This window comes from Camelus ferus, chromosome 18 (genome assembly GCF_009834535.1).
Source record: "Camelus ferus isolate YT-003-E chromosome 18, BCGSAC_Cfer_1.0, whole genome shotgun sequence".
Classification (NCBI taxonomy): Eukaryota; Metazoa; Chordata; class Mammalia; order Artiodactyla; family Camelidae; genus Camelus; species Camelus ferus.
Genome location: NC_045713.1, coordinates 28,335,082 through 28,356,900, shown reverse-complemented (window position 1 = coordinate 28,356,900; position 21,819 = coordinate 28,335,082). Strand labels below are relative to the sequence as shown.

At 42.5% G+C, this 21,819-nt stretch overlaps 1 protein-coding gene and 1 long non-coding RNA gene across 4 annotated transcripts in view; one reads left to right on the top strand and one right to left on the bottom strand.

Moving 5' to 3' along the window:
• SNX29 (sorting nexin 29) overlaps positions 1-21,819 on the top strand; it is a 587,367-nt gene that overhangs the window by 136,718 nt on the left and 428,830 nt on the right. For all 3 annotated transcript variants that reach the window (XM_032460769.1, XM_006190981.3, XM_032460771.1), the window contains one exon: positions 6,450-6,574. In XM_032460769.1, the coding sequence (XP_032316660.1) occupies positions 6,450-6,574 (125 nt within the window). The remainder of the gene's footprint in view (positions 1-6,449; positions 6,575-21,819) is intronic.
• Positions 26-19,845, bottom strand: LOC116657585. Its single transcript, XR_004312746.1, has 3 exons — positions 19,348-19,845; positions 17,557-17,566; positions 26-35 (listed from the first exon to the last, which is right to left on the bottom strand). It is a non-coding gene; the product is annotated as an uncharacterized LOC116657585 (long non-coding RNA).

Below are 21,819 nucleotides of genomic sequence, written 5' to 3'. Positions count from 1 at the left end.
ATATTCCCATCCATAGTACCTGTTCACATGTGCTCCTGCTATCCCGGTGATCGGCTCAAAGCAGATAGTCCTAAATTGGTATCTTAGTATTGTGACACTTTCCTGGTCACTAGTGAAACCGAGTATCTTCTCAGATGTTTATTGGCCAACTGTATTTCCTCCTTTCATGGTTTGTTGGTTCACCTTCTTTAATAGTTTTTTTTATTTTTTGAATTGCTTGTCTTTTTGTTATCCATTGGTAGAAGCTCTTCATGTGCTATGACTCTTAATTTTGTTTTCAGTTATGTGTGCTATAAATATTATCTCCAGGCTATCATTTATTGTTTTACCATATTTCTTATATCTTTTGGCCATGTTGATATTTAAAAATCGTGTGTGGTTAATTCTCTGAACCTTTAAAATTTTGCTTTGAGAGTATTCTGTCCTGAGGTTCTTCTGTATTTTTCTCTGTTATGTTTTACAGTTTTATTTGCTTACACTCACATATATTTTTTTGAACTTGATCCATCAGAAGTTAGCTCTGTGGTGGTTTGAGACAGGAGTGTATTCTTATTTTCTTTCAGCTCCAGGGCCACTTGTGTCAGTGGCATTGGTTAGACAGCCCATCCTCGCCCATCTGAATGAAAGTGCTGCCATTATTATATGTAAAATGTTTCCATATTTACTTTGGTTTTGGGGGCAGAGTTCTCTGTACTGCTCCGTCAATTTGTTTATCCCCGTACCCAAAGCCACACTGGGCCAAGTCTTTCCTGTGATTATTATTGGGACTGTATTAAATGTATACTTTAATTTGGGAGGAATTGACATTTTAATTTTAATAAATTTTCCCATTTAGGAAAACAAGATTTCTTATTTGTTTTGATCTTTATATCTTTTAAGAAAATATGGTTTTCTTTGTATAGGACATGTATCTTTCTTGTTAAAAATATGATTTACTTTACTTTTGTTCCTGTTGTGAATGTAATTCTCCTCCCCCATTTTGTTGACTTAAAAAAAATCAACTTGTAATGTTAGTTTCTTTTATTGCAAAATATTTCTCATTTGTGGGTTAGAAACATTCTTATATCTTTTTGTAGATCTGCTTTTTTTTCACTTAACATTATAATCTAAGCTTTTAAAGAAAGCCATTTCAAGTTCTCTGTAAGCATTTTAATAGTTGCATGATTTTCCTCACTGTCACTTTGATGCCAAATTTCTTCATTCTTTATAGCTCAGGGTAGCAATAGTCTGGTTCTTGAGACATGAATACTTTTAAAATGCTTTTTTAAGAAAAAAGTTAAGTCAGAAAAGCATAGAGGTAAGAAAGACATCATCAATAATTATTTTACCAAGTGTCTCTGAATTTTTCACATAACTCCCTTCAGATTTTTTAACGTGTTTTTTAAAAATTTATTTTTATTGGAGCATAGTTGATTTACAATGTTGTGGTAGTTGCTGGTGTACAGCAAAGTGATTGAGTTATATGTATACATACATATAATTCTTTTTCAGATTCTTTTCCATTATAGGTTATTATAAGATATTGAATATGGTTCCCTGTGTTATACAGTGGGTCCTTGTTGTTTATCTGCTCTGTATATAGTAGTGTGTATCTGTTAACCCCAAACTCCTAATTTATCCCTTCCCCTGCACTGTATGTATGTGTGTGTGTTTAGCATAGCTGAGAATATACTTAAAAGTTTCGTACCCTGCTTGTTTTTCATTTTATGTTATAAGCCTGTTAGCTTATCATTATTAGCTCTTGGTAAATATTTTAAAGGGCTAATTAGCATTTGATTATGTGTTGTATTATCATTTAACCAATTACCCAAGTGTCAATTCTTTAGGTGTTTTTACCTTTCCACAATTGTAGATAATGTTGTTTTGGATATTTTCATTCTTACATCTTTATCTGACTTGTAGATTACTGCCATGAATTGATTTCTGCCCATAAAATTCACTGGTTAAAGGATGTGAATCTTTTCGAAAACCTAATTTATAACACATAAATGTAGGGCATGGCCCATTTCAAATGATTGTCATGTAAGTCTGCAACTGGCTACTGCAAGGCCAGTTGATGATTATACTGTCTGAAATCTGAGATGTGGCTAATGCTGTTAATTGCTGATTTTTATGAGTACAGTCAACTCCATTCTAGGTGACATTGGAGCTTTCCACATGAGGATAATCCAGTCTATTTTTGTGATTATACTTGATTTTCCCGAAAAGGTTCCGGTAAAGCTGTAACATAGAAAAAAGATCAGTTTGAAATTATGCCCTCCGTCACCAGATTAATTTGATGCAGTTCTTAAAAATGCAACTTTTATTGCTGATCCTGTCTAATATTTGCCATAAATGTCTAACTTTTACCATAAAAAAGTATGGGATTCTTAAGATTCTTATTATAGATTAATGTGGCAGGTTAAGCAGTCTTGAAATACAGGACAAAGCTCAGGAAAACCAATGCTTGCAGAATTTTAGCAGTAAACCAGTTAAGCTCATACGGTGTCCAGCTGTGTTGGTGTGGGTAGACAGTTTAGCAGGAGGAGGTCATTTCATTTTCCACTCATTAACTCCTTCACTCCTTTGCCAAGCTTTTACCGAGTGCCTTGAGGGCAGGTTTTTTTTTTTTTTTGAGCAGCTTTATTGAAGTCTAATTTGCATACCATAAAAATCTACTCCTTGTAAGTGTACAGTGCAGTGATTTTTTTAAAAAGTAAATTTATAGAGTTATGGAACAATCACCACAATCCAGTTTCAGAACATTTTCATTGCCCCACAGAGTTGCCTTGTGCCAGTTTATAGTTAGTCCCTGATCTCAGCCTTAGGCAAGCACTGATCGACTTTTAGTTTCTGTGTATTTACATTTTCTCGACATTTCATAGAATCACACAATGTATGGTTTTTGGGTCTGACTTCTTTTCCTCAGCATAATATTTTCAATCCTCATCCTTGTAGTGTGTGTTCCTTTTAATTGCTGAATAGTATTCCAGTGTATCGATATACTGCATTTTATTTATCCATTCATCTGGTAAACAGCTGTAAACATAAACACTTGAAGTGGTTTTCTTGGCTGGTGCCTTTTATTTAAGAAATTTTTTTTTTAGTTTTTAAAAGGTTGTATTTTGGGGGGTTTTTTTGGGGGGGAGGTAATTAGGTTTATTTATTTGTTTAATTTACCTTTTACTGGAGGCACTGGGATTAAACCCAGGACCAGGTACATGCTAAGCACTCACTCTAACACTGAGCTACACCCTCCCCCAGCTCCCCCCATGCCTTTTAAAAATATGAAAACATTCACTGTTAAGTGCCCCACTTAATTAAAAACATGGGCAATTCATTAACTTATAGCAGAAGTTAGATGTGAGAAAATCTAACTCTAATGGAGGCAGCCAGCCCCCCAGAGTGGATGCCAGAGAGTGCTCAGCAGAGAGCATTCTGGGAAGTGGGAGGGGCTGAGCTGAGAAAATAAGGAGTCCATGAGAGCGGGTACCCCTTTCATTTTGCAGGGATTATCATGTACCTAAGTCAAGATGAGAAGAAATGGAAAACCTTTGGGTGACATGATTATAAATCAGTGCCCATGGTATGCCCACCACAAGCTAAAGGCTGTAGGTTCATGTGGTTGTGTAAGTGTGTTCCCCTTGGTTCCCTAGTCTTAATGGACTCGGGTTTGGATTGCAAATTATACAAGATCTCCTGAGATGCATTGCTCACCTAAGTATACATCACGTCCATATTCTTAGTTCTCTGATGGGAGGGACCGTTTTGGTTACATTTACCACAGAAGCCAGGCATCATGCTAGGTGCTGGCACAACTAAGATGAATGAGACGGGATCCTTGCTGTCAGGGAGCTCAAGTTAGCAAGGGGAGATAGCTGTGGAAAGCAGATTGTTAACAGAGTGATTGGCCAAGTGCTGCAGCATGAGGAAGCACTGAGGAAGGCTTCCTGGAGGAGGGGACCCTTAAGCTAAGTCTTGAATGACCAGTAGGAATAGGCTCAGGTCAAATGGGGAGGTGCAAAGGGGACGTTTGGAAGGTGTTAAGTAGACTCGCCCTCAGCAGGGCAAGGCATCGTGATGAGCTAATTATAGGATAACGCTCACCTGGGTTTTCTGCTGTGTTAGATTGATTGTGACCTGTGTGCCACTAGAAGGTAGCACTGCTGACGTAACTCAAACCTTGGGGACCGGATTTGTGCTGTTCATCTGCATTCCATTCCTCTTAGGGGCCAGGTGTTATAGAGTTGGCGGGGTAGTTACTGACTTGTGTGTTGGAGCCAAGCAAACTGTTTATTGAGTTAATCATTGTTTTTGCAGATGATTCGTTTTAAGGTGCAGGCTGTGGTTTATCATGGAGAACTTTAAACACAGCCCAAGGTTTTTAGTCCCCCTGTCCCCCCACCTTGAGACAGGGCTCTGGTCAGGCTTCATTTTGCTTTGCCTCTGTTTTGGTTCCTGTGGGATTTAGATACTTTTGGCAGGTGTCCCAGCTTCTGGGAAGCCCTCAGATGTGTGCCTTGCTTGGATATGCAGAGAGATTAGCATATGTACGTGTAATATTTAAGAGTGACATCTGCCCATCAAAAAGGGTTGTTTCAATGTGGAGGAGTATTCTGGGACCCCGGGTTCAAGGTTAATAACCCTTTTACCTACCCACTGAAAAGCATTTATGGAGCACATGCTATGTACCAGGTGCCGAGTGAGCTAGGTGCAGGGGAGCCAGGAAGTCAAGGTAGGAGCTGGAAACCAAATAGTTTAGTTGAGGACGAGTGTTAGGTTTGGGATGCCAGGTAGGGTTCCTTCCTGTGTAGGGCTAACTTGGGTCAATGGGAGTAGCAGCCTGGAATGCTGGGATAGATGAGTGATGTCTGTCATGGGCACAGGCTAGAGAGTAAATGTAGGGGTGCTGTGTATTTGCTGATGCTGTGTTAGGGTTTTCTGGTGTAGGCAGAAGACTTGAGTAAAGGTGGTGTATGGGAGGGGGTGGGCTTTTGTCTTAGAATAAAGCATGTTTGTCTTGATATTACGGGGTGTAGTGGAAACTGACCATCTTGGATCAGCGTGTGTCTGGGTAGGGCCGGAGGACAGACGTGCTGCTACTTATGTACTTACTATGAGCTGTCTCTCAAATGTCTTTAAGCCTCAGTTTCTTGGCATGTAAAATGGAGATAATACCTGCCTCCACATATCATAATGTTGATGGGAGGAGCTAATGAAATCATGGATATGAAAATGTTTTACCACCTACAGAGTGATAAACACTAGGAGTATTATTACTATAGGTGTGGGGGTGGGTGGAGCAGGAAATGCCTGTAGTTAGGCAAGGATGAGCCAGATGGTGGTGGCCTCAGGGTCTTTGCACTGGGCCCCTCTGCCCAGCCTGCTGCTTCTTGTCATATCCAAGTCATAACTCTAAGGTTACCTCCAGTCAAGCCACAGACTCTAAGCCTGTTCCTGTCTTGGCTCCACCTACCACCTCATCCTGTTTTTATTTTCTTCAAAGTTCTCATCAACAGGAATGGTCTGGTTACCTTACTTGTGTATCTCCCCCTGATAAAACTGCGGAAACGTGGTGAGGCAGAGACCTCCTCTGTCTCACTCCCATCTTCATAGTCTCAGAGCCTAGAACAATGCCCGGCACCTAGGAAAAGTTCAGGGTTCTTAACATTTGCTGCATGAGTGAATGGAAGGGTCTTTGAAGTCCACAGATCCAGTTGGGCTGGGGGCCAAGGAGCCTTGGAAGGATTGCTAAGAACAGAGTGTATTTGCTGTGACCTCATCTCTTTGTGAACATGATCCTAAATCTCCCGTTTCTTTGGTTAGTGAGAAATAAATTCAATTAAATGCACAGTAATTGTAACTTAATTGAAAATTCCATCAGCTTTGGATCTGACTTCACAATGTAATCTCTTATAACAAAATAAAGAACAAGAATCAGAATTCATATTATTTTTTTAGGGTATGTAACAGGCCATGAAATTACACAGTGTTTCCAATTTGGCAGGCTGGTGAATTCAATCTCTTAAAAGATAATCTTATATCATAAACGACATGATGAGAATTAGAGTTGAAGCTTGGGAATTGGATACAATTAACACCCAGCCCCTCCCCACATGGAACTGATTTGTTTTTAAATTGGCTTTTTTTTTTTTTTTGCTCCCCTGCTGGCTGGCACCAATTCGTTTCCCCTTGTTTCTTGTAAATTGTTACTGTGCTTTCACCGGTCTGATGCATGTGGCTTGACTGTGTGGGGCTTCCCTCAGTTACGTGAAATGAACATAAATGGGGGGAGCTGTGTGGAGTCAACTACATGTCAGTTACCTGCCTGTAACTCCAGGTGTCTCGTGTGTACCTTCACACTGAGGTTCACTCCTGGCAAGTCACGTGCTCCCTGGAGATGCTGGGGCCACACTGGTTGTCTCTCTCCCTTTGTAGGGTGGATTGATGAATCACTGGTTCTCTCGCAGGGTGACCTGTTTGTGTGCCCAGTTTGAGGCTGTCCTGCAGCATGGCTTGAAGAGGAGTCGAGGATTAGCCCTAACAGCGGCCGCCATCAAACAGGCAGCGGGCTTCGCCAGCAAAACTGAAACAGGTACTGCTCGGCCTGGTGCACAAAAGGATGTTCTTTGCTCTTGCTCTTTTTTAAAATTTTCATTTTATTTTTTTAATAGTGGGCAAGGGAGTCATTGTGTGGGACTGGTGGGGGTGGGTGGCACGTGATGGTGCCGAAATCCACGTGTAAGGATGTCTTAACTCGCAGTCAGTAACGATGTTGTCTGGCATCTTAATTTAAATGAGGTCACCCTTTGTGCGTAATTCTCAGAGCCACGTGTTGCAGGCCCTGAGGGATTCAGGGGCCTGCAGCCAAGGTACCTATTTAACCAACGTGGTGGCAATTGCTGAGAAATTAACTGTCTGTTCTAATTTTACGCAGAGGGATAGCACAGCATTTCATAGTTAATTCTGTCTTAACAGCAGTGACAGCAACAGAGACAACGCAGGTCTCTGAGCTTATAATCCTACCATCCATTTTAGAGTTGTCCTATGTCCTGTGCTCCTGTGTCTCTGAATGACAGGAAAAATGCTAATAATAATAACTCTTAGCACTCATGGGTACTTAGTGCAAGCCTGGCACTTTGTTAGTCTTTTGTATAAATGAACTTGCTCAGTTCTCACAACAGTCGTATGGGTGGTTGGGACCGTCATCTTCTCCACTGTGGTTTGTTCAAAGCGATTTGCTTTGGATTTGAACTTCGCAACGTATCATGTCATATAAAAGACGTCCTATGTCCTTCTCCCCCCACGTTTGTTTTATTTATTTATTTATTTATTTATTTATTTACTTATTTATTTTGTTGTGTTACACTGCTTTTTTAAAATATATATATATTTTATTGAAGTATAATCTGTTTACAATGTTGTGTCAACCCCCACATTTTAAAGAGTGGATTCTTTCAGTCCCTGTTCGTGGCTGCTGCCCTGAGTTCCCAAATCTTTCTCATTTCCTGTGATAATCAGTGTCACTGCTGAGTAAAATGTCATCTTTTGCTGGTTCACCTCCTTTCACAATGAAAAATCAGCACTCGCCAGGTTTGGTGGAGGCGCCCGTGGAGATTCTCTGGTGACTGAAGCAAATCCTTTGCCTTTCCGTTTCACTCTGGTTGGCATGTCTCCCCTTTTCTCTCAGCCCTTCAGCAGATCTTTGATTCCTGTTTATCTCACCGGTTGCTCATTTTCAGAAATGAATGTGGTTCCTCTTGGGGCCAGGGGAGAGTTGCGAGAGGGATTCCTGTCACCACTGATCTTTTTTCTGTGTTCCCTTCTTTAAAAGTCAGGGATATAGGGGCCGGTTCAGAAGAAGAGCCAGTGCGAGGGGCTTCAGTCCTCATAGAAACCGCAGCTAGCTGCCTTGGCCACCTCAGATGTTAGCCTCAGCTGTCTTGGTGGCATCTTCTGTCCAGGATGCTTCCCTGAGTCTCTGTATGTGGGGATGGCTTTGGGCTGGTTGATGAGCTGTTTGAGGACATGGCCTTTCACAGAGTCTTCCTTGCTTGCTGGGCCCTCATGTTTCTTCTTGTTTCCTTCTTACCTGTCTGTGGGGGAGCCCCACAAGGCTCTGGGCCTGCTTCCCTCTGGGTGAGGGCAGCTCCTGCACATGGCAGAAGCAACCCTAGCTTTGGAGTCAGACTCTGGGGTAAGTCTGCTATGACCCTGGGAAAGGTCCCCTCTTCATTGTTTTCACCTGTACAGGTGGAACGTCCTACCTACCTGGGGAGGGGAGGGGTTGTCAGGATTCAGTGAGAACCTCATGTGAAGCACCTGCTTCAGTTCATAGACCTTAATCAATGTTTAACCAGTTACTCTTTGCTCCTAAACACCCTCTACACTTTTAACCCCTTTCTCCTTCTCACCCCCTTGCAAGGCTCTGCCCTTCTGACCATGAAGAATGGCTCTTTCTATTCTCATTTAGACAAGAATTCTTGTGTTTTTGTTACTTGACCCTGATAGTCGTAGAAGCGCCCACATGTTTGCAAGGCATCGCCAACATTCACGATTTTGCTGTTTCTCTGCATCTTAGCACTTGCAATCCCGAAGAGACTGACGAACAAGCAGTCTCTGGCTTTGTTTCTGCTAAGGAGGGTGTGCTGAGCAGCCTCCCAGCCAATTAGAAGCAAAGGAAAGACCAAACTAGCTTAGCCCTTGAGTGGCTGCCAAGGGCTTCTGTCATCATTGTCGGCAGTGTTAATTAACCATCCACAGGGTGCAGGATAGTCCTTGGCTGGTTAAAGCCTCTTTCCTGCTATTGAATGTTTGATTAAAAACCTCATGAGAGAGGGAGGCAGGTGTTTTTTTTGACTGTTAGTAGTTGGGAAAGATCAGATCAATGACTTCTTATGGTTGTTCTTAAAGCCATTGGAATGACCTTGCCAGGCAGAATGAAGCAAAAGAAATCTGTAGAGGAGGATTGTATGGGAATGAGTGTCGCTCTGCTCCCTTGTCACTGCTGGCTGCTGGGATGGGCCCTTTGTGTAACTTAGTGATTGGATGGCAGGGTTGAAATCCCCTCACAGTGACTTGTCATGTGTGTGCTCTTGGGGACATCTCCTGTCTGAGCTTGTTTCCTCATGTGTAAAATGAGAGTGATAACAGGACTTGTCACTCGGGGTTGTGATGAGGGCTTGAGGCCTTGGTGCTGGGCTTCCAGAGCTGGTGCTTGATTATAACATGCCAGTAACTTTCCAGGATAGGTGATGGTGTTCTTACCTTTCAGATGAGGACACTGAGGCTCAAATGAGTTAATAAGTTGCAATAAACAAACAAACAAACAACCCAATACAAAAATGGTCAGAAGACCTGAACAAGCAGTTCTCCAATGAAGAAATACAAATGGCCAATAGGCACGTGAAAAAAGCTTGATATCTCTAATTATCAGAGAAATGCAACCAAAACTACAATTCAGTATCACCTCACACCAGTCAGAATGGCCATCATTCAAAAGTCCACAAACCATAATGCTGGAGAGGCTGTGGAGAAAAGGGAACCCTCCTACACGGCTGGTGGGAATGCAGTTTGGTGCAGCTGTTATAGACAACAGTATGGAGATTCCTCAAAAAACTAAAAATAGACTTACCATATGATCCAGCCATCCCACTCTTGGGTATATATACAGAGGGAATGCTAATTTGAAAAGATACATACACCCCAGTGTTCATAGCAGCACTGTATACAATAACCAAGATATGGAAAAAGCTAAATGTCCATCGACAGGTGATTGCATAAAGAAGTTGTGGTATATTTACACAATGGAATACTACTCAGCCAGAAAAAAAGAATAAAATAATTCCATTTGCAGTAATATGGGTGGACCTAGAGATCATCATTCTAAGTGAAGTAAGCCAGAAAGAGAAAGAAAAATACCATATGATATCACTCATATGTGGAATCTAAAAGAAAGAAAAAAAGGACACTAATGAACTCATCTACAGAACAGAAACAAACTCGCAGACATAGTAAACAGTCTTATGGTTACCAGGGGAAAGGGGGTAGGAAGGGATAAATTTGGGAGTTTGAGATTTGCAAATGTTAGCCACTATATATAAAAATAAATACCCCCCTAATTTCTTCTGTATAGCACAGGGAACTATATTCAATATCTTTAATAGCTTTTAATGAAAAAGAATATGAAAATGAATGTATGTATGTATATGCATGACTGTGACATTGTGCTGTACAACAGAAATTGACACATTGTAACTGACTGCACTTCAATTAAAATTAATTAAAAAATAAAATAAAAACTACTTTCCTCATTAAAAAAATGATAAGCATTTAGTTTGGAGGAAAAAAATAAAAATACTCAGCATTCAGCGGAGTGCTTACCACATAGTAGGCACTCAGTAAATGTCTGTTGAATGAACAAAAAATAAGTTAGTAAGTTGCCGAAGTTCCCACAGCTGGTAAGTGGCAGAGCTGAGGATTCCAACCCAGGTCAGACGAATGTCAAATTCCTGGCTCTTCCCCGCTCCCGCTGTCCTCTGGCAGCAGGCCCGATGCCCATCACTGCTCCTCTGTAGACCACTCTGGCTCAGTGACCTGAACTGAAAGTGACAGGAAAGGATGAATAATGGTGAATTAATCCACAGGGCTGTTGCATTAGCTCTGTTTCTAGATGAAGAGAGAAAAGCTAAGCTTCAGAGTAAAGACTGAACAAAATGACATTTTTTTAAACTTTTTTTTTAAAAACAACTTTATTGTGGTATAACATCTGTACAGGAAACTACACATATTTCAGATGTACAATTTGAAGAGTTTTGATAGATGTATACACCTATGAAACCACCGCCACAATCAAGATACCTAACATTTCCATCACTCCCCAAGAGGTGTAGATTTTGAACTCCCAATTTATCCTTCCCACCCCCTTTACCCACTGGTACCCGTAAGTCTGTTCTCTATGTCTGTGAGTCTGTTTCTGTTTTGTAAATAAGTTCATTTATGTCTTTTTTTTTTTTAGATTCCACATATAGGCTGTAGCATACAGCATCTTTCTTTCTCTTTCTGGCTTACTTCACATAGAATGATGATTTCCGGGTCTATCCATGTTGCTGCAAATGGCATTATTTTATTCTTTTTTCTGACTGAGAAGTATTCCATTGTATATATAGACCACAATTTCTTTATCCAGTCATCTGTTGATGGACATTTATGTTGTTTCCATGTCTTGGCTATTGTATATAGTGCTGCTGTGAACATTGGGGTGCATGTACCTTTCTGAATTATAACAAAATGACATTGTTGAAAATTACAATACAGTAGAAAATCCTGAGAGTCTGCCTGGGCATGACTGAGTTTGGTTGTCTGGGGTTAGGGTGCATGTAGGACTGAGTTTGGAAACTGGTGCCCTTGTTACAGTGTATTTAAATAAAATGTTTTTTAAGTTACCAACATTTAAAAATTATGAGATTTTATGTTGAAATACAGATTTCTAGGTTTTCTTAAACTTAAGGATCTGTGAGTCTGGGCCCACATTTACTGTTGATTTTGGAGCCCGATACCCCTGCCCTCTGTAGATGGCGCACAGGTGCTCTAGTTCACCCCCGTCTCCACCGCTCCCTGTGGCCCCTGACACCGGAGGTGGTATGTTGGCTGCCATTTATTGTTGCACTGTTGTCATTGTTTCCACTGTTCTTATCTGAAATTCAGCAGTTTTTGAGCATAAACACCTCTAAAATTGTAAACCTTTGAGGCCAGTTTCTAGAGTTCTGAAACAGTTGTTTTTGTCCATTTTGTCCAGTTTTGTAGTTGCTTTTTGGGGGAGAGGATTTGTTAACCTTCTCACTTGGCTGTAGCCAGAAGTCTCTTATTTTTTGATTTTGTCTTACTTTTGACTACATTCTTACCTTTGCCCAGATTTGGTATTTTCGACTGAACGCCAGATGTTGTATATGAAGAACTGCAGCGATAATGTGAAGTTTGGGATGATGTTTCCTGTCTTCAGAGAGGATTTGGTGTTGCTTCTCAGGCAGTTAGGGTAGAGGGAGAGCAGTTTAATCCAGTCAAGGACTGACCCCGTACACACTTGGGCTTTAATGTTTGTCAGGACTGGTGTATTCCATTTCTTTTTTTTAAGTTTATTTCTTTTTCTTTTTTCGCTCCTTGTTTTGGAATGGCGGGGAGGGTGATTAGGTTTATTTATTCATTTGTTTGTTTATTTAATGGAGGCACTGGGGATTGAACCCAGGACCTGGTGCATGCTAAGCACGTGCTCTACCGCTGAGCTATACCCTTCCCCCCAGGACTGGTGTATTTCTGCTTTGGCCTTATTCCTAGGATGCAGAGCTGCCATAATAAATTTCCACACCCTAGGTGGCTTTAAACAACAGTGAGAAATTTACTCTTTCACAGTTCTGGAGGCCAGGGGTCCAAAATCTAGGTGTCAGCAGGGTTGGTTCCTCCTGGAGGCCCTGTGGGGTTTGTGTTCCTAGCTTCTGGTGGCTGTCAGCAGTCCTTGCTGTTTTTGGCTTGTGGCTTTATCAGTCCAGCCTCAGCCTCTGTCTTCACATGGCCTTCTTTCCTCTAAGTCCATGTCTGTCCTCTCCTTAGAAGAACATCAGTCCTGTTAGAGTCCTATTAGAGTCAGGGCCCACCCTGCTCTAATTACATCTGGAAAGAGCCTTTCCCCAAATAAAGTCACATTCTGGGTTCCATGTGGACATGAATTTTGGGGGCACACTATTCAGTCCAGTATACAGCTGAACCCCTGAGGTGTTTACCAGTGCCCTTCCTCTTTGATAGGCCCTGAACTCTACTTTTTTTTTTTTTTTTTTGAAGACCCTGTCCAAATTCTGAAAGCTCCACTTAACTTATCATCAGAGAAGCTCTATACTTGGAAAAAACTTCAAGGGCAAAATTGGGCTCTACATGCAGACTCACATCTGTGGACGTCCCTTCTCTTCGGGATCTGAGCTCCTCTGGGAGCTCCTAGGCCTTCAGTTTTGTTTTAATTTAAAAAAAAGAAAAGAAAAATCTGGCTTTCTCCCTTGCTACTGTTTTTCTGGGGCTTCTGATTCAAGCTAACTTTCTGTAGCTGACAGTGTGGACCCTTGAAGTGATGCTTTAGCATGTGCCTTTCCCAGTGGCCAGACATGCCCCCTTTGTGCATGACCATCTTCAGTTACTTGCCTACAAATCAGATACCAGGTTCTCCTTCTGAGATAAACTGTAGCCTGGGAAAGGGAACTTGCACGTAGTTTTCCTTCAGTTTTGTGATGATTTCAATCAGTGCCCACATACATCTCTCCCATTCCCTAGTTTGCTGTTAGGTGTTTGCTTATTTTTGGTTTTAGCTGAGTATTCAGGTTTCTTTTGTTGACTTGGGGAGTTTTTACCCAGTCTTACCTGACCTATGAGGCGTTGGTAAGGTAGACATCGTTCTGAGCAGTTACGCCGCCAGCTCAGCTGCGTCTTGGAAATAGCAGGAAGCTGGGGCAGCCACTGTTAAGAAGTTCCTCTCAGGGGTCAGAGCTCCTTTGCCAGGGTGGATTCCTCAAGTTGGGACTGCATAACTAAAGCAGTTGCAGTTTTGTTTATTTCTTTTTGCAGGTTTTTTCCCCCAAAATGATTTGTAGTTGTGTGTGCAACACTTTGCTGTGATATGTGTGCTCTACAATAAAAACCAAATCTAATATATATATTAAAAAAAAGGAAGCAGTGCCCATCCCAAACTGTGATCCCTTTGAAGAGATCACCCAGATAGTTGGGTTACTCAGAACCCAGAGAAGCTTAGAAGAAGGTCACCCAGTGTGTTTCCTTTAGGATTCAGCCTTCTGTGCCCTGGAGAGCCATTTTCTCTGACTTTGACAAGTGACTGGATCTATCTACACAGACAGTTGATTTGGTGGTGGTGAGATGGGGGCCTGCGTTTTCAGAGTCTGGTCCTGCAGTGTGTTTAAACTTTCCATTCCAGTTATGCAAGTTAGTGTGAATAGTTACAGCAGACACTGGTTATTCCCCGCCCAGCAGTTCTGTCCCATTTTTCTTGCAAATAAAACTCTGATTTTGTTCTGATACTGTGTGGCCACGAGCTTCTGGCCTGAGGCTAGCTGTAGGAGGAGTGAATCTGGATCACATCAGGCCAGCCATAGTAATTTCCAGCCTGCTAATGGTTGGTTTAGGAATAGACATGAGATGCAATCCTGACCAAGGGGAAGGATGGAGAGGTCTGTTGAGGGGCTTCTGAGAAATCGTCTTGCTGTTTAAACAGACACGAGAAGGCTTATTTTATGGTCTTGGGTTGTTGTGTGAGACTGTGATGTTTGGAGTTGTGGCAGTGATTTTGTGACCATGAGGAGGGGGCGAGATGAAAGCCTGTTCACTCAAGATGGCAGCTCAGAAAGATGGAAAGTACCTGGATCCGTGATGATGTAGCCGAGCTACTGAATTAACCAACACTAAAGCTCTCCTACCTCAGGACTTAATGTTACGTGAGAGAATTAATTCCCCACTGTTTCAAGCCATTTTGAGTTGGATCTCTTTTTACTTGCATCCAAAATCGTCCTAACCTAAACAATTGAGAAAAGCAAGTCAACTTCAAAAAAAAAAAAAAAAAAAAAAAAAAAGTCAGAGGCTTGTGCTCCAGAAACGGGAGGAAAGATGTGTGATTAGCACATTAATCTTGAAATGACACCTGGATGTTTTCTGCTCTTTCTGATGAACCACAAGCCTGGCTTTCTTAGTGTTTCCTAGTGACTCATATCGAGCCGCTTCTGTGACCCGGGAGACTTGTTAGACCCTTCTTGCTCGTTATTCTGTTTTATTGCTGAAAGGATTATGCATAGTGAATGACAGTGTCCCCATTTTACAGATGAATAAAATTAGGCTCAAATATATGAAATAATTTTCTTACTGTTCCAGAGCTAAAAAGTTGGCAGAGCTGCAATTTCTGCTCAGGCTTACATGGTTGTGATTCTGAAGCTCCTACTTTTATTTGTAAATGGCATATTGTTTCCAGAAAGAGGGCTCTCTGAAAGATCATGATCCTCCCAGTTTGAATTCATGAGTGAATTAAGCAGAAAGTATTGAGTAAGTTATGATCGCTCATTGCAGAGGTCAGCAAACTGTTGTCCCACCACCTGTTTTTGTAAATAAAGTTTTATTGGAACATAGCCACAAACATCCATCTACTTACTGTCTAAGGCTGCTTTGAGGCAGAGTTGTGACTGAGACCAACTGGCTTATAAAGTCTTAAGTATTTACTATCTGGCCCTTTACAGAAAGTTTGCTGACCCCTGTCTTAGAGAACAAAGATCAGAGGATATCACCGTATCCTATCATCATGCTGTATTTAGTTGTCTGTTGTCTGTGTGCCCTACTAGTGGGTGAGCTCTGGGAATGCTTTACTTCCTCCTGATGTTCCAGCATTGTGTCTGGAAGTATAAGGGTTTTTCAGTAAAATATGTTTGATAAGTACATTTTGGTTGGAAGGAAGGGCATTATTCAATATGCATAGTACTATATTTCATGATTCCGGAGGTATCGTAAGCCCAGATCACTCCAGAGTGCTACCTTTTTCTGGATCATAGCCTGCGCCTTCTCACTGTGTCCTCACATGCTGGAAGAAGCAGGGATCTCTCTGGAGCCTCCTTTCTAAGGGCTCTAATCCCATTCATGAGGGCTTCACCCTCATGACCTGAGGGTCCACCCAAAGGCTGATCTCCTAACACCATCATCTTTAGCGGGTTAGGATTTCAACAGATGCATTTTGAGGGGACACATTCAGATGATAGGAGCGGCATTTCAATGGCATAAGCTTGGAATTTGTTCTTGTTAATCACTAATACATCATTATCAGGTTATGTGTTGGCAGTCTGTTACAAGGCGACAGGCAGGATTCAGAACATACCAGGGACACATTTGTTATTGTTGAGGTGCTTGTCTTGTAAGAGTTAAGTTTACTTTTCCTTATCTGTTCAGCAGCCTTAGGCACCTCTGACTTGGAAACATTGTCTTGCCTTCTCTTCTGTAATGCCACAACCTCCTGGCATACTTTCTATTTCTTTGCAGATCCTTCCTGGCGTATCATTCACTTCTATGCCCTCAAATATTAAATATTATTTATCCACAGATTCTGTTGTTGACTCTTGTTTCTACACATACTGTCTGGATTTGTAGGTGAAAATTGCTATCTGAGTGTTGATTCCTTTAAGTTATACCTCCTGCAGATCACTCTCTGTCTTTCTCTTGAGTGTCTCTGTTCGGATGTACCATGGACTCATCAAAGTGTCGAAGACTGAATCCTCATCCCCAGCCCCCCACCCCATGTCTGCTCCTGTGTCTCGTGCTTAGGGCCCTTTGCCCAGGTCCCCTGGACAGCCCGTGGGCTTCCTCCCAGCCTCCTCCTCCCCTGACAACTGCTCAAACTTGTTTTTTTCTCCTTCTCTTTTAGAAATTGTCATAAAGTATACATAACACAAAATGACATTTTAACCATTTTTAAGTGTACAGTTCAAAGGCATTAAGTACATTCACACTGTACAACCATTACCACCATCCATCACCAGAACCTTTTCATCTTCCCAAATTGAAGCCTTGCCCCCATTAAACAGAAACTCTCCATTTTCCCCTCCCACTAGCCCCTGGCAACCACCATTCTACTATATGCCCCTATGAATATGACTACTTTATATACTTCATGTAAGAATCATACAATATTTGTCCTTTTGTGTTTGGTTTATTTCATTTAGCATGGTGTCTTCAAGGTTCATGCATGTGTAGCATGTGTCAGAATTTCCTTCCTTTTTAAGGTTGGATAATATTCCATTGTATGGATGGACCACACTTTACCCACTCCTCTGTCAATGAACACCTGGGTTGCTTCCACTTACTAGCTATTGTTAAAAGTGTGGCCATGAACATGGGTGTACAAATAACTGTTCAAGTCCCTGCTTTCAGTTCTTTGGGGTATATACTCAGAAGTGGAGTTGCTGGACCATATGGTAATTCTGTGTTTATTTTTTTGAAGAACCACCATACTGTTTTCTGTACTGGCCACTCCATTTTAAATTCCCATCAGCAATGCACAAGAATTCCAAATTCTAATTTCGCCACATCCTCACCAACACTTGTTGTTTTTTGTGTTTTTGATTATAGCCATTCAAATGGGTCTGAAGTGGTATCTCATTGTGGTTTTGATCTCATCTCTCTTAAAGTTTCAGATTTTTCTCAAGAAGTTGTTCATGAGCTCCCCACTCACTAGTTCAGCTAGATTATGCCCCTCCTGCAGTGCTGGGTCCTCCTCTCATCAGATCTCCGTATGGCACCGCCTGTTTTCTTGACTCTCTCTCTCGATAGTCAGGGATTGGGTCCATCCTTGCTCATATTTGTAGCTCCAGTGCATCGTGAGGAGCCTGGCCACCAGAGGACTACATTCAGAATAACGACGCGAGGACCCAGACTTCAGGACATGCAGCTCATTCTCCTGGGAAGCCAGACCCCACCCCCTTCCATCTGTACATTATCACAGTTGAAAGCAGGTGGTATTAATATACCCCCAACTGTAAAATTAGAGAAACCGACTTCCTTGATCCTCAGTGGGGATTTTTTTAAATGGTTGAGTACGTTTAACTCAAATCAGAGTTTGTATTTTCTCTTCATCGGGTCACCTTGGGTAACAATTTCATTTCTGTAGAAAGCTCATTGTGGAGGAAGCTGCATGTGCCAGGAGAACCCCAGGCCCATCCTTTTGATGGTGAGGGGAAGTCCACTCCCCCACCCTCTGGTCCCTGTCGTGTTTTCAGTTCCCTCTTTGTGTTTCTCTGTTGAATTTCTCTATTGTTCACAAACTTGCAAATCAGCTAGTTCTGGTGGAGGAGATGTTATAAGGGTGTCTGCCGAAGAGGCAGAAAAAATGTCCAGGGGTGGTGATAAAAATGTTTAACAGCTGTTAGGGAAGTGCTTGCTTCAGGGAGGGAGCCAGGAGCCAGAGTGCCACCCCCACGGGCTGGGTGTTAACCTGTGCGTTGCTAGATTTGAGCCATGTCCACAGGGCCATGTCCACAGGCCTGGTGGTAGAGGAGGGGTCTTTGACAGTTGGGGTGGCTAAGAGTTTGGGCAAGTTTGGCCATTTACTAAGGAGCACGAAACTGTCCCAGCATATTGGGATCTGGTAGAGCTGGACTGATGCCTGTTGGCCAGAGGTGACCTCTGGCTGTTTCAGAGGTGTTTAATCTTGGTGTCCTGTAAATTAAGACTCAGATCTGGCCTCTGAGTTGTCAGTTTTGAGTTATTATCTAGCCTGTTGCTTCCATGGGTCCTTTGCTTCGCTTCTGTCGGCATGAAAAATGGCTGTTCAGCAGAGGATGGAGTACACCGACCCCTAAATGGAAACAAGACACGATTTTAGGGGTGCTAGAGGAGGTTCCCACTTGGTAATAAAGGAGGTATTGTAGACGCTTGTATCATGTGGGTGAAGGCCAGGTGTGCTCAGAACTCAGACTTCAGATGCTCACAGGGACCAGACAGCTGACAGAAATGAGTGAATCAGGCCAGTGAAGGGTGCCAGGGAGTAGTGTCAACGAGGAGTCCCCTGGCCACTGCAGAGTAGGCTGGGATATGTAGTCCGTCTCAGGGTTCAGGTAGAAAAGAGGATAGGTGTGGAAGAGCAGCTCATGGTCTGCCGTGGTGGAGATTTTATTCTTCTCTATAGAGTGTTCAGAGACCCCTCTTTATGGGCACATTTGAATAGAGACCTAAGGAAGTGAGGGAAATGGCCGTACTGTTACTGGGGGAAGGAATCCCAGGCAGTTCAAGTTCAAGAGCGTGTGCTGGTCAGTTGCTGGTTTGCTCTCAGATTGACCCCCTGCCCTTCCTCTGCAGACTCTATTTCCCAGGTTCCTTTGCCCATTGTTTCAGCGGGAGGTGGTGGTAAGTTTAGAAGGTGAGAGGAAGAGGGAAGCTGGATTGTTTCTTCCTCTCAGCCCCGCTCTAGGGAGCATCTCTAGCAGTGGCTGTGCTTCCTCCGTGGTCCATGGAGGTGTCCCATGACCAGTGACTGCCGGTCAGGCCTTCTCTTGTCCTCCCCTTTCCTCTGAGTGCCCCTGCCACAGTCCGGCTGTTGCCTGCAGCCCTGATAGCACCACCTCTGCCTTCTGTTCCTCTGGCTCTAGGGATGGGCTGGCTTTCTGACATCAGTTACTTCTGGGAGGCCTCGTTACCTCCTGTTTGGCTTTTGATCTCTTCCAAACTCTTTGTAACAGATGTTCTGTATGAAATTCCTTCAGTGGACCACCCGGTGTGGTTTCTGCTTTCATGGCTGGGTAGGCGCTGAGGTGGAGCAGGCATGGCTTGTTGGGGGAATGGCCAGGTGACCGGTGAGGCTGTCGCAGGGTGAGTGACAAGGAGGTGGAACAGGGTGAAGCAGAGAGGTAGCGGGGAGCTTGGTCACGTACAGGCAGTAAGTGGCAGTTTATCCTCCTTTCCTCGCTTTATTTTTGTGATCTCCATTCACCCTGACCAGGATAATTGGTGCTTGTTCTATAGAGTCAGTACTTTAAATTTAAATCTACAGAAGTCTTCAAAAGCAGTCCAGTATCTCATATTATTGTGCATTTATTCATTCTTTAAAAATATGTCAAGTTCTGAATTACATACTTTAAAATGGTGAATTTTATATTAAGTGAATTTTACTACAATTAAAACTGAAAGTGGCTAAGTTACTTCTAATTGGTAAGTTGAAGTTTTTTTCTAATGGAAAGGGAGTTTAAAAAATAACTAAAAGGGGATTTAACAGCAGAGTTAATGTCAGTTGTAGAAAAATAGTGACAATTTCATCTCTAGTCCAAAAAAAAAGTTATCAATCAATGTAAAATGGTGCAGCCACTGTGGAAAATAGTTTGATGGTTCCCCAAAAAGTTAAACACAGAATTACCAAATGATCCAGCAATTCCACTTTCAGATGCATACCTAAAAAAATTGAAAGCAGGAACTCATACTTGTACGTAAGTGTTCATAGCAGCGCTGTTCACAAGAGCCAAAAGGTGGAAACAACCCAAATGTCCATCGACAGTTGGAATAGATAACAAAGTATAGTCTATACTATACATAATGGAATATTATTCAGCCATAAAAAGAAACGAAGCACTGATACATACTATAACGTGGATGAACCTTAAAAATATGCTTAAGCGAAAGTAGCTAGATACAAAAGGCCACATATTGTATGATTCCACTTAAATGCAGTCTCTAGAATAGACAAATTCATAGAGACAGAAAGTAGGTAGAATAGAAGTTACCAGGGATAGGGGCGTAGGAGGGGAGTATGGGGGAGTTAGTGTTTAATGGCTATGAAGTTTCTGTTTGGGATGATGAAAAAGTTCTGGAAATGGATAGCGGTGATGGTTTCACAGCATTGTGAAGGTACTTCCTGTCACTGAATTATACGTGTAAAAATGGTTAAAGTGGTATATTTTATTATGTATATTCTGCCCCGGTTTAAAAAAGCAAAAAGACAGTCCCAAGTTTACATACTTCGTGTAAGTCTTTATTCCGTATTCTTGTTCAAAGCACAGTCCTTGTGTTCTAGTTCCAGGAGGCAGTCTTGTGGCTGGTTGGGAAATGGCCGGGTGAGAAAGCCGCAGCCCCTTACTGGAAACTCTGCTTTGCCAACCCACTTGTGTCTCATAGTCGGGCTCGTCCGGATTGGGGTGTGACTGGGATTCGGGAGTCCCTGTGCTCACCCAGGTCTCAGCCTGGAATATGGAAGCACTCGGTTTGCCTTTTGTTCCTAGAATGGTCGATATCATGAGTGGCTGATTCTGTTAGTTTCCTACCTGAGATCCCTTCCCCTTTTCCTCCTTGGCCTAATAGAACCCTGATTTTGCTTGGGGCTGCAGGATGTCCTCTAGGTCATGGATCATGGATCTCACCAGTCGTGACATACTCTCCACTCCCTGGTGGTTTTCTGGGATTACTTATCCTTGCCTGAAGAAAGGGGTGATAGAGCTGGCTTTATCTTACCCTCTTTCTTCTGCTCCAGTTGTGGATGTGATGCGCAGAGTGGTGACAGTCCTCTGAGACAGTGAGGTGCAGATCAAGAGGTTGGAGATTCTGCCCATGACAGAGCTTTTGAATCAGCTGTCTAATTCCAGACTGAATATGTGAGAAGAATAAGCCTTTGTTTACAAGGAGCCTAGCTCCTGATCATTGGGTTTTCTGTTTCTTGTTGAGCAATGCTTTGGTTTATTTTATTTTAGTTTTTTTTTAGGGGGGAGGTAATTAGGTTTATTTTTATTTAATTACTATTATTTTAAAAAATGGAGACACTGGGGATTGAACCCTGGACCTCATGCATGCTAAGCATGTACTCTACCACTTGAGCTGTACCCTCCCCCACGTTTGTTTATTTTTGAGGGATGCCTTCGGCCCTTCAGTGTGTGCAGGCATCGCTCAGTGCCTGCCGTGGTGTCAGTCTCCCACAGTGACTATCAGATGGTTGAAGAACATGCCCTAGCTCACTGCATTCGGCTTCTTCTGGCTGTAAGTGACAGCCAACCACTTAGACAGACTGAGGCAGAAAAGGGCACTTACTGACTCAAGAAACTAAGAAAACTGGGGGTTGAGCTGGGTCAAGAGTCTCAGCATCTCCCATGTCTGTCCCTTTGTCCCTCTCAGCCCTGCTTCTCTTTGGGTTGACATCTTTCCAAGGTGGGCCACTCTACCTGACGGGGGGAAAATGGCCCTATGTAGCTCCAGATTTACGCTAGTGTTAGAGCTCCTACTTCTGGAATGGTGGTTGGCAGACTTCTTCCTTAAGGGATCAGGTAGTAAGCACTTCAGGCTTTG